We start from the raw sequence: 12,781 nt of genomic DNA, 5'->3' as shown, positions 1-12,781 counted from the left end.
TCAATAAAAATATATATAAGAAATGCTATCCTTATGGGTGTGTGTGTGAAAGGGGGGTGGAAGAAGGTTATAAGGGGACAAATGGTGATGGGAAAAAAATAAAGTAATACTAACTAAATCCTCAAAAAAATGCCATATATATATACTTTATATATATATATATATATATATATATATATATATATATATATACACACACACATGTATATATGTATACATATATATTGATTTCAGAGAGGAAGGGAGAGGGAGAGAGATATAGAAACATCAATGATGAGAAGGAATCATTGATTGGTGCCTTCTGCACGCCCCACACTGGGGATCAAGCCCGCAACCCGGAATGTACCCTTGACTGGAATCGAACCTAGGACCCTTCAATCTGCAGGCCGAAGTTCTATCCACTGAGCCAAACTGGCTAGGGCACTCTCTCTCTTTTTTTTATGCAGATTAAATTCCAGATAGAAAAGAATATATTAGTAGGAAGAATCTCATTATTATGTCCATTAAATTTAATGAACAAAAATTTGACTGAATATTCAATAAATGTTAAGGAATTTTTTTAATAGTCAATTTTTAAAGATGTGACAATGGTATTGTGGTTATCTTTTTTTTTAAATATATATATTTTATTGATTTTTTACAGAGAGGAAGAGAGAGGGATAGAGAGTTAGAAACATCGATGAGAGAGAAACATCGATCAGCTGCCTCCTGCACACCCCCTACCGGGGATGTGCCCGCAACCAAGGTACATGCCCTTGACCGGAATCGAACCCAGGACCCTTGAGTTCACAGGCCGACGCTCTATCCACTGAGCCAAACCGGTTTTGGCTGTGGTTATCTTTTAAAAAGAGATTTTATTCTGACAAAATATAAGGATGAAATGATTTTTCATCCTTATGATGTTTGGGATTTGCTTTAAAATTATCCACTCGGAAAGGGAATGAAGATCAGAAATGTATAGGGAATATAAATTAAATAATACTGAGCATGAGTTGATAACCACTGAAAGTACAAGATGGGTACTTTTAATATTCCCTCTACTTGAATAAGTTTGAAATTTTCCATAATAAAAAAAAGTAATCAAATGTTGTAAGACCTATTAAGTAATACAAAATAGAAGTAGTACCCTAGCTGGTTTGGCTCAGTGGATAGAGCGTTGGCCTGCAGACTGAAGGGTCCCAGGTTCGATTCCGATCAAGGGCACATGCCCAGCTTGCAAGCTTGATCCCTAGTAGGGGGTGTGCAGGAGGCAGCCGATCAATGAGTCTCTCTCATCACTAATGTTTCTATCTCTTTCCCCCTCTCCCTTCCTCTCTGAAATCAATAAAAAATATATTTTAAAAAAGATAAATAAATAAACAAAATAGAAGTAGTACCTCCTGTAGTTTCCACTACTTATGACCTGTAAGTGTAATTTCTACAAAGATAAAACAGGTTACTGATACTACAATAATATACCCACCCTATGTCAGCCTTGAAAGCCTTTGTCAGTTCACAAAACACTGAGGTTTCACCTGGTTTTCTTCTCCCATCTGACAAGGATGCACCAAGCCCAGCTAACAGAAGGCTCGCCATATGGTCTGAACTGGATGACAAATGTTGGCATATAGAATGCCTAAAACATGAACATTCCTAGTCACTGCCAGTACTTCTCTAGAGGCTCTCTTTTGGAACAGAAGTTGCTTATTTGCAATGCAGACGCTATCTATCTGCAGACACTAAATATCAAGAGACACTTCTGAAAAGGTTACTTAACGTAGAAGAGACTGCTCTTGAGTCCTTTAAGTTACCTTCACAAAGCTGTTGACAGCCATAATGGCCATGTCTGGCTGACTCTTGGCATAGTTCATCAAGTAGAGATACACCAGCTTCTTTAGTTCCAGGTTGTCAGTCTGCATACAGTTCACTACATCTGGAAAGAGAGAGCTGAAAAGAGAGGAGAACAGAGAAAGGAAAGGTGAACAGACAGTGCCAATCTGTTGAATAAAACATGAAAAAAATTAGTCTTATTTTACAAGTAATTTGATGCAAGGACAAATATTCCCACAGTGATAATTATTATTACAGAAATGAATTATTAAAGAAATTATAGTACTGGTCTCTAAGAGGTCTCTAAAAAATAGATTTTTTATAAACCCTGGCCGAGTAAGTCAGTTGGTTAAGAGCATCATCCTAAAACACCAAGGTTTCAGGTTCGATCCTGGTCAGGGCACATATAAGAATCAATCAATGAATACATTAATAAGTGGAACAACAAACTGATGTATCTATTTCCCTAAAATTTTTTAAATAAAAATAATTAAAAAACTTTATATTATGAAAAAATTTCAAACAAAAGTAGAGAAAGCAATATAAAGAACCCAATGTATCTATCACCCAGCTGCAAATAAATACTGATACATGCCCAATGTTGTTTCAGATTCTCTCCCTTACTTAGTCCCTAGCCCATTTAGTTGCTCTGGATTTTTTTTAAAACAAATCCTAGACATTATAGCATTTCATGCATAATAGTCTAGTGCATATTTTTGGAATTTTTGAAAAACCACTATTTTTATCACACACAAAAATTAACAGTAATTCTTCGTATCACTTAATTGCAATTTCAAAGCACTACAGCTGTTATACATTTTTAATGGTCATATTTGTCCATCTTTGACCAGTAGGAACTTATCCAGTTAGCTCCTGAGTCCTTGTGATATGACCCTTTATTTTCAATAGCTTCCTTGCTTTCTGGCAGAACAAGATGCTCCATTCAGGCTCATCTTGTAATTTCTAATTCTATAACTGGAATCCATTTCTCTAAGATATCATGAATCCCTTTTCGTGGAATTATTTTTAACATACACATTCAGACAAATGAAAATTTCAGTGTACGCAAATATAAAAGGAGTTTATATTCTTCCTAAGTTCAAGTCATTTAATGATTTACCATTCTCCTATAAGAAATTTATGTTTCCATTCACAAGTATCACCATTAGCTTTAAAGGGTTGAGTTCGTCAGATTTTAAAGTGTAATCTGCATTTTAAAAAACATAAGTTAGCTACAATGTTATGGGAAGTTAGTAATTAACCTCTCCCCTAAAGCTATCAAAATACCTTATAAATTAAATACTTCTAAATATCTTACTACTAATACATGAGAAAAGTATGAGAAATAGTTGGTAACATAGTATAGTTCCCATACACATAAAAAAGCCATATACAAAAAGGTCCTTATTTACAAAAAGGAAGATATACTGCAAAGTCAAAGAATCCACTATATCTCCAATGAAGCAATGGTTTCTGCCCTGGAAAGCAAACGATTTAATTTGCATGTGTGTATCTTATGTCATTTCGTGTGCATGTAGATAATTAACAAACACTAAAAACATTCTCTAATAATGAATGTTCTTTCCTTTTCTCAGGGGAATAGATCATGTGCAAAACAAATGGAAAACAAGTAAATAAATGTGATACATTAACCAATAGGAAACTGAAGATCTTAAATAATTGAATTCAATAATCTGTATAAGATCAGGAAGATCTTGATCAAGAATAGTCTAAGGTGCCGAAACCGGTTTGGCTCAGTGGATAGAGCGTCAGCCTGCGGACTGAAGGGTCCCAGGTTCGATTCCAGTCAAGGGCATGTACGTTGGTTGCGGGCACGTCCCTAGTGGGGGGTGTGCAAGAGGCAGCTGATCGGTGTTTCTCTCTCATCGATGTTTCTAACTCTCTATCTCTCTCCCTTCCTCTCTGTAAAAAATCAATTAAAAAAAAATAAAAATAAATAATAATAAAAAAAAAGAATAGTCTAAGGCCCAGCCAGTGAGGCTTGGTGGTTGAGTGTCAACCTATGAACCAGGAAGTCAATGCTCGATTCCCAGTCAGGGCACATGCCTGGGCTGCAGGCTCAATCCCCAGTGGGGGGCATGCAAGAGGCAGCTGATCATTGATTCTCTCTCATCAATGATGTTTCTCTCTCTCTCTCCCCTCTCCCTTCCTCTCTGAAATCAATATTTTTTTTAAAAAAGAGAGAATAGTCTAAGTTCTACATAAAGATTATTAAGTACCAAAGTATAAAGCTATAAACCTGAATTTTCCAATATGGTAGCCACTAGGCATATGTGGTTTGCAATGTGGCCAGTCCAAACTGAGATGTCTCAAAAAAATGTAGACACACTTTGAATAATTATTAATTCCAATGGTTAAATCTGAAAAGAAACATTGGAATTAATAATTATTCAAAGTGTGTATTCATTTTTTTGGGACACCCTATATATAAAATACACTGAATTAAAAATATAATGTAAAATATCTCATTAAAATTTTTTATACTGATTTTATGCTGAAATAATAATATTCTGGGTAAACTGGATTATATAAAATATATTAAAATTAATTTCATCCATTTTTAACTTTAATTTTAATGCAGCTACCAGAAATTTAAAATTGCATATGTAGCTCACATTGTATTTTGATTGGATAGCGCTGAACTTGAGGTTACTTGCAGTGGAGACTGAAATATAACCCAAGAACAGCTAACCTCTATTGTTTCTTTGAGCTATCTTTCTGGGCACAGCATAAATCCCATCTCCTCCAAGAAGAGTTCTTCAACTATTCCTGTTTAAATGGATATCTCTTTTGTAGAAAACTCTTCTTGCCTTTAATATATACATTCTAGTACTTAATTATCTAACTGTATCTTATTATTAAGGCTAAGCGACACTACCCTTTTGTCTGAATTATATGTGGTATAGTTCTAGGCACAAAATAAACAATCAGCAATTAACAGATTAACAAATAGGACTTACTAAGCATACAAAAGTAAGCTCAAAAAAAATTTTAACTTTTCTGTAGGATATAGAAATAAACTTGGTAAGAACACAAAAGCCCCACCAATGAGGTACGCTAACTTTTACCAGTTCTCCCAACCTAGATTTATTTATTCCTTCAGTGACTGATCATGGGTAAGCAAACTACAGCCTGTGGGCCAAATTCAGCCCACCACCTACTTTTGTATGAGTAGTGAGCTAAAAATGGTTTTTACATATGAACATTTACAGTAGATTTGATGATAGAAAGAATACTAGGTTTGAATCCCAATTAAACAAAATTACACTCCCAAAAAAAGAATGCCAACTTCTTCTTTAGTAAATGTGTAGTACAAAAAAAAAAACAAACTGTACTTACTATATGTTCAATTTTGTCAACAAAATCTTTGTGGAAAATATTTTTCTCTCATTATATACTTAATATCCTCAATTTTTTGCCCCTTGGCCTGCTAAATCTAAAGTCTTTACTATCTTGCCCTTTACAAAAATAAAAATAAAAAATGAAAAAAACTATCTTGCCCTTTATAGAAGTCTGCTGACCTCTAAAATATATGGTTACCTAAAAGCAAGTTAAGAACCAAATGTGCTTATGTACTAATAAACAAAACTCCAACAACAAAAACCTGCCTCAGAACAGCAGCACCTAGGGCACAAGAAGGTAACTGAGTCACTTCCTATTGCCACTGTTTCCACCTGAGCTCCAGATCTGGTTAGAGAAGCTGCTCTCGCTTTTTGGGTCTCATGACCCCTTTAAAACACTTTTTAAAAATTACTGCCCGGCTGGTGTGGTTCAGTGGTTAAGCATCAATCTGTGAACTAGGAGGTGATGGTTCGATGGTCACATTTTGCAGGCTCAATTCTCCCAACAGAGGGCGTGCAGGAGGCAGCCAATCAATGATTCTCTCTCATCATTGATGTTTCTCTTTCTCCCTCTCCCTTCCTCTCTGAAATTAATAAAAAAGTATTTTTTTAAATAAATAAATAAAAATTACTGAGATCCCCAGAGAGTTTTTGTTCATGTGGGTTATATAAGTATTAATGTTTTACCATATCAGGAATTAAAACTGAGAAATTCTGCTCTGGCATTCAACCTGCTGCAGAATATTGTTTTGGTTGAAGTGTCCAGCTTCATACACATATATAAAACAGAAAAGGGAGGAGTATTTTAATAGCTTTTTCACATAACTTATCCTTCTTTAATACATTAAAGCTAGCCCTCGCTGGTTTGGCTCAAAGGGTAGAGCGTCAGCCTATGGACTGAAGGGTCCCAGGTTCGATTCCAGTCAAGGGCACATGCCTGGGTTGTGGGCTTGGTCCCCAGTAGGGGATGTGCAAGAGGCAGCCAATCAATGATTTTTCTCTTATAATTAATGTTTCCATCTCTCTTACCCTCTCCCTTCCTCTCTAAAATCAATAAATATTATTTAAAAAAAAAATACATTAAAGCTAGACAAACGGTTGTTTCACATCTTTTTCAGTCCACAAATAGTAGTTTCTTAAAAGTTACTTACAGAATGGGGTGGTGGGGAGACAATGGGGGGATAAGGACACATATGTAATACCTTAATCAATAAAGAAAATTTTTTAAAAAGTTAGTTACAAGGCAATCTGAAACCATAAACTTTTAATACTTGGTTGCATTAAAATCTAGTCATTTATCATTTATTTTGATGTATCTTTTATCCATGGTAATTTTTGATATATGCACTGGTCATGGAAAATATTGGTTCAATGAGTTATACAGATTTTCCCAATGTTGGCACATCTATATACATAAAGCGGTAATATGCAAATTAGCTGGGCATCACTACCGGCTCAGGAGGAGGCTGCATCATGACCGCTCAGGAGGAGATGCGCGCACAGATACATTGGCAGGAGGGGACTGCATGCCGCCCCCAGCCCCAGCAGACACACACTAAGGGTGGGGCATGCTCCGAGCAGCTGTGGTGCGGCTTGGAGCACGCCCCCGGTGGGTGGCGGCAGTGGCCAGAGAGAAGCAGCCCCAGTCCCAGATGCCTGGCAGTGGCAGGAGCAAAGCAACCCAGGTCCTGGTGGGTGGCGGTGGCAGCCGGAGCGAAGCAACCCAGGTCCTGGGTGCTGGAGGGAAGCTGGTGCCTACAGCCAGGGGAAGGAAGGCCTATTCTTGCATGAATCTTTGTGCATCGGGCCTCTAGTTTCATTATATAACAGCAAATAAGCACATTCATTAATTTCAACACCAATCTCATCATGAAAGTATTGGGAAGCTAAGATGCAAGTTTTCTAACACTCTAATTTTTACTTTAAAGTTTAAATTTATCCAAAGTCATTTTTTCCCCTTGAAGTGACATGTTCAGTTTATTCATTTTTGATAAAATGGCTCCCAAATACTGAAGTCTGATTAACTATAATTTGCCTGTCAATCATCCTTTCACATGAAAATGGGTGCTCTTACCCTAGCTGGTTTAGCTCAGTTGGATAGAGCATCGGCCTGCAGACTGAAGGGTCCCTGGTTCCATTCTGGTCAAGGGCACATGCCTGGGTTGCAGGCTCGATCCCCAGTAGGGGGCATGCAGAAGGCATCCTATCAATGATCCTCTCTCATCACCGATTGATGTTTCTATCTCTCTCCCCCTCTCCCTTCCTCTCTGAAATCAATAAAAATATATTTTAAAAAATAAATAGCCCTAACGGATTTGGCTCAGGGCGTCGGACTGCGAAATGAAAGGTCCCAGGTTTGATTCTAGTCAAGAGCATGTACCTTGGTTGCGGGCACATCCCCAGTAGGGGGTATGCAGGAGGCAGCTGATCCATGTTTCTAACTCTCTATCCCTCTCCCTTCCTCTCTGTAAAAAATCAATAAGTTTTAAAATAAAATAAATAAATATAAGAGAGAGAGGAAGGAAAGGAGGGAGGGGAGGAGGGAAGGAATGAATATGGGTGTTTTCAATTCAAATACTCATACATGGGATTTTTTTTAAAAAATTCAACTATCACTCTGCTATACAGCGGAAGTGCTTTATGCATAATTCCTATTTCATCATATAGAATATTAAAAAGGTTTAAAGGTTTAATAAAATAAAATTTGAATGCTTCACAAAAAATCCTAAGTGTAACTGCATTTATTCCCTGCAAGTACATGGTGGTGAAGAATACAATGACTACTGTTACAGTTTGGCACCACTGCCTTGATTCATGCTTCCACACCAGCAGTGCAAATATCAACACAATGAAAAAGACTAATAACACCTAAGTATTATTGTAAGAATACCTTTGACCTCATGTACCCCCTGATAGGCTCTTGGGAATCCTCAGGAGCCTGCAGACAATCCTTACTTATTTCCGAATGGTATTATTAAATTACAGAAAGTAAAACAAACAAATTTTTAAACTGATTTTGTTAATACTGATTTTTATCTTGAATCCAGGAACTGAATGTAAAGTTGTAAAGTTGAGGGCACTGGCTTGAGCCAGTTAAAGAGCATATGCGCTTCTGCTTCTCAGTATATTTTTATCATCTTCTAAAGCTACCTCAGCAACAGATTTGTAACTGTGCCAGCTCTCAGGAGGGTTTATGCTAGATCGGCATGCAACAAAAATCAAACTGATTTCCCTCTTCCAAAAACACAGAGCAAAATAAAGCAAACTAACTTAAATCACAGAATTAATATAAAAGCAACTATATTTTCTGATGATGTTTTCAGGGACAAACCCATTCGTATAAGTTCTATGGTTATACTAATTTTAAATGAAAAGCAGTGAAAGCCATAAAATAGGGTCTGGGTCTAAAGTAGGCCAGCGGTAGGAGTGCCTTCCCTTACCTGACATCCTTCCCCACAGTCATAGCAGCAATCACTTTCTTCACAGCCTCCTTCCGCTTTTCTTTCTTTTCATTGTTGAGTTCAGCCTTTAATTCAAAGATTTCTCCTAGAAAAGAAGAGAGCAAAATGGATGAATTCCCAGGACCAAAGATCTAAAGCAGAATACTGTGTTATGTAATAAGTAACACCATGAAAGTTGCCCAGAGGTTTAAAAATTATAGGACAGGTACAATTCAAATCCTTAGAATATTAACTAACCTATTCATAAGGACACCATCTTTCAGGTTATGGCCAGAAAGGAAGATGCAATCTAGATCTTAGGAGGCAAAAGAGTGGGGAAAAAGTAAATCTCATGATATCTTACTACAATGGGGTGAAAATGGAATCTGAGGAATGTTCTTCCATCAGAATTTCAACGTTCTGGAGGAAAAATAAATGTAGGCAGGAAAAAGGTTCACAAATCAGTGTTTTCAGAACCCAAAAGACTCCAGATAACATCTCATTCACCTACTCTTAACTTCACAGGTAAAGAACTGAGGATCAAAAATCTCAGAGTGAGTGACAGAGTATCTCCTGAATCCAGAGATTCTCAACCTTAGCTACACACTATTATCTGGGAAGTATCCTACCTAATAAAATGGTAATATGTAAATTACCATCACTCCGCTACGCCCACGATTGGGCCAGCGGGAGGCGCAGGGGGTGGGACTCGGGGTGGCCGGGGTAGCCTATTGGGCCAGCGTCTGTGCCATGGCTGTGCTGCGGAACAGGAGGGGCCTCTGGGGCAGCGAGCTCACGTGTCCCGCCGCGGACCATCAAAAGCGGGAGAGCTGGGTGCCTATCTGCTCCGGCACCAGCGGACAGGCACCCAGGTCCCCTGCAATCGAAAGCAAAAGCGTGTAGGGGACCCTACACGTGCATGATTCAATCATGCACTGGGCCTCTAGTTTAAAAATAATAATGCTCAGGCTCTACTTTGGACCAAATAAATCAGAATGTCAAGGAGTAGAATTCTTACATTCATATTTTCAAAGTTCCCCCAAGTAATTCTAATGCACAAACAGGGTTGAAAATCACTGCTCTCCTCTAATTAGTACTTTACAAAGTTAATGGGGGCCCTGGCTGGTTTGCTCAATGGATAGCGTGTCAGCCTGCGGACTGAAGGGTCCCGGGTTCGATTCCGATCAAGTGCACATGCTCGGGTTGCGGGCTAGATCCTCAGTGGGGGGCATGCAGGAAGCAGCCAATCAATGATTCTCTCTCATCATTGACATTTCTCTCTCTCCCTCTCTGAAAGCAATAAAAATATATTAAAAAAAGAAGTTAATGGGAACAGAGGAGGATTGAGCAAAAAAGAGAAAAAGCTCATGAACACAGACAAGTGTGGTGATTGTAGGTGGGAGGGGGGTGGGTGGAGGTGGAAGAAGGTAAAGGGGGGATAAATGGTGATGGAAAAGTAAAATAAGAGAAGCTAATGGGGGAATAAAAAAAATTAATGGTCTTTTATTCAATCACTCTAACAACAGAAATGTACCAGAGTCATTTCTAAAGGAATAATCTCAAATAACTGACTGCTCTGTGAACTGGCAGGGCTGTCACCACTACTGTAAGGCCAGGCTCACCTATCTTCAGAAAGCTGGAGCTGAAATAAGCAAAGGTAACAACCCTCAACTGGTATTAAAAGAAAATATACCACCACTTCAATCTTCCATCTTAAACCCTTCTAAAATATTGCCTCATTTTTTTCCACCTTCATGCTGGTTCTTGATGTTCATTTAACCAGACTGCACTGGTCAGTATAGAAATAGTAGAAATAGTAGGGATAGCAACTATGTGATCTGTTGAAGCCTCTAAATGTGATGGATGAAACAAAGAAACATAGCCATTGAACAATAAAAAAAAAAGTGTGTTACATCAATATCCACTGCCAACAATGCAAACAAATTCATGTTACAAAAACTGCTGTTTTATTTGATCAACAGCTGCAAAAATAGTACAGCCAGAAAAGCTGGACTCTTTGAAGAGTCATTCTCCTCTTCAAGTCCTCTGCTGCCAAATCCAGCTCTTAGGGGTCCTTCCCATCATTTACTTCTGGGAACAGTAAAAGACAAGCAGCAGGACTTCAGAAAGTCTGAATTGTGAATAGCTGTAGGAGTTGAAGAATCAAAACAGGATGTAACTGAAATTATTCCAACTCCAACAGCATATACTTAAAGAATATGTTCCACTGGCAATTCTGGTGGGTGTTGCAGGAAGTAAAAGGAACATAGTCTATTCATTTTTAAAATATGGTATTTACCCAGCCATGATTCATCTATAAATCTCAATGTTTTACAAGTCCCTAAATAAAAAGTTACTAGGACAGATTACAAGAGAATGATTGAAGAGGTAGGTGAGTTTTTAAATTATAATTTTTTATGTCATTAAAGACAATATATTGGTCCTCAAAACCCATGAAATGTTAACGGAAGAAACACATACATTTCAGAATAAGAAAATCAGATAAAGTTGAAAAATGAATGGCAAGGAGGCTAGAGGCTTTTGTGAGGTGTAAGCAATAAAGACAGAAAGGAAGAAGCTGTGAGGAGCCAAGGAGGGGCTCTAAGTGAAGCAAGGTTATCTCATACATACAACTCTATTAAATTCTTACCTTTTTTCCCCTTCTCCTCCCCTTAAATCTACCAAGCACTGCTAGCAGCTAACCATAGTTCTCAATCTTGGCTACACATTAGAAAAATCTGGGGAGATTTTTAAAATCCCCTCCTCCCCCCCGGCCATATCCCAGACCAATGAAATCAGGTTATCTGGGTATGAAACCTGGACATCAATATTGTTTTTAATTCATGAGGTAACTCCAATGTGTAGGTAAGGTTGAAAGCCACTGACTAGTAGGTAGTTGATATAATTAAGCAACTAACTATAGAGCTTCCTGTATTATGATAGAAGAGCTTGTTTATCCTTACATAACTCCAAATGACAGAACAGGACAGATATGCTTGTGCTTTCTAGAAAATATCCTGGTGTTCCTTGCTCACTATAGGCCGCTTAATGTGCCCTCCTACTTTTTTTTTTTCTTCTTTTCTGGATCATTGCAATCTTACATTACAAGATTCCCCAATTGTTAACATTATGCCATAGTTGTTTTATCATGCTTTCTATAAACTTACAAGTTTTTTTTTCTGAATCGTTTTAATAAGGAAGCTGCAGACATCATCTCTTTAGCTCTAAATGTCAGTGTATAATCTCTAAGAACAAAGAATTATTTTACATAACCATAATACAATTATCAAAATCAGGAAATTTAACACTGATACATTATCATCACATAGACCTTACTCACAGATCTTGATAATGTCCTTTTATAGCAATTTTATACCCATTCCCCTTAGGCCAAGATCCAATTCAGATCATGCTTTACATTTGTCATGTCTATTTAGTCTCCTTTAACCTGAAACGGTTCTTCAGCCTTTGTCTTTCGTGATAATGACTTTTGTTTTAAAGCCAGTTATTTTATAGCATGTTCTCAGCTTGGGTTTCTCCTTGGTGTTCCTTCATGATTACATTGACGTTAGGCATTTTGGCAGGCATAATTCATAAATGATTGTATGTTCTACTCAGTGCATCACATCAAGAGGAAAATGATGTTAATTTGTTCCATTATTGGTGATGTTAACACCGAATACTTGGTTAAAGTGGCAACTGCCAGGTCCTGACACTGTAAAGGATACTTTGGAGACTATTTAAATACCCTATTCCTCATCAAACTTTCACCTGCCAGTTATTTCAGGATTCACCGATTACTCTTGCCTGAATCAACTACAACTACAATTTATGTGTACATACATATTCAATGGTTTACAATTCACTTCTTTGATCACTTTTTTAAATTCTCAAATTATCTCAAAGTTAGCCAGTGGAAGCCCCTTCAAAGTATACTGCTCCTTGACATGTGCCATCATTTTTTGGGTACTCCCTTCCTTTTGCTTTCTGGCATAAGATGTTCATGTTCATCCTGTACTTTACCTTGATCCAGCCTTGGAATCAGTCATTTCTCCAAGGAGTCCCGATTCCTTTTAGTGAGAAACTATATTTAGAAACTGAATATTAAATGTCCTTTTGCATCTACTCTGACTGAGAGAGGAAATTAGGATACTTAATTTAAAAAAAAAA

At 37.5% G+C, this 12,781-nt stretch overlaps 1 protein-coding gene across 3 annotated transcripts in view; it reads right to left on the bottom strand.

The window, feature by feature from the left end:
- AP2B1 (adaptor related protein complex 2 subunit beta 1) overlaps positions 1-12,781 on the bottom strand; it is a 106,886-nt gene that overhangs the window by 86,779 nt on the left and 7,326 nt on the right. For all 3 annotated transcript variants that reach the window (XM_079797831.1, XM_079797833.1, XM_079797832.1), the window contains exons 3-4: positions 8,612-8,717; positions 1,791-1,926 (exon numbers count right to left, since the gene is read on the bottom strand). In XM_079797831.1, the coding sequence (XP_079653957.1) occupies positions 1,791-1,926; positions 8,612-8,717 (242 nt within the window). The remainder of the gene's footprint in view (positions 1-1,790; positions 1,927-8,611; positions 8,718-12,781) is intronic.

This window comes from Cnephaeus nilssonii, assembly GCF_951640355.1.
Source record: "Cnephaeus nilssonii genome assembly, chromosome: 19".
NCBI classification, from domain to species: Eukaryota; Metazoa; Chordata; class Mammalia; order Chiroptera; family Vespertilionidae; genus Cnephaeus; species Cnephaeus nilssonii.
This window is presented reverse-complemented; position numbering and strand designations above follow the sequence as displayed.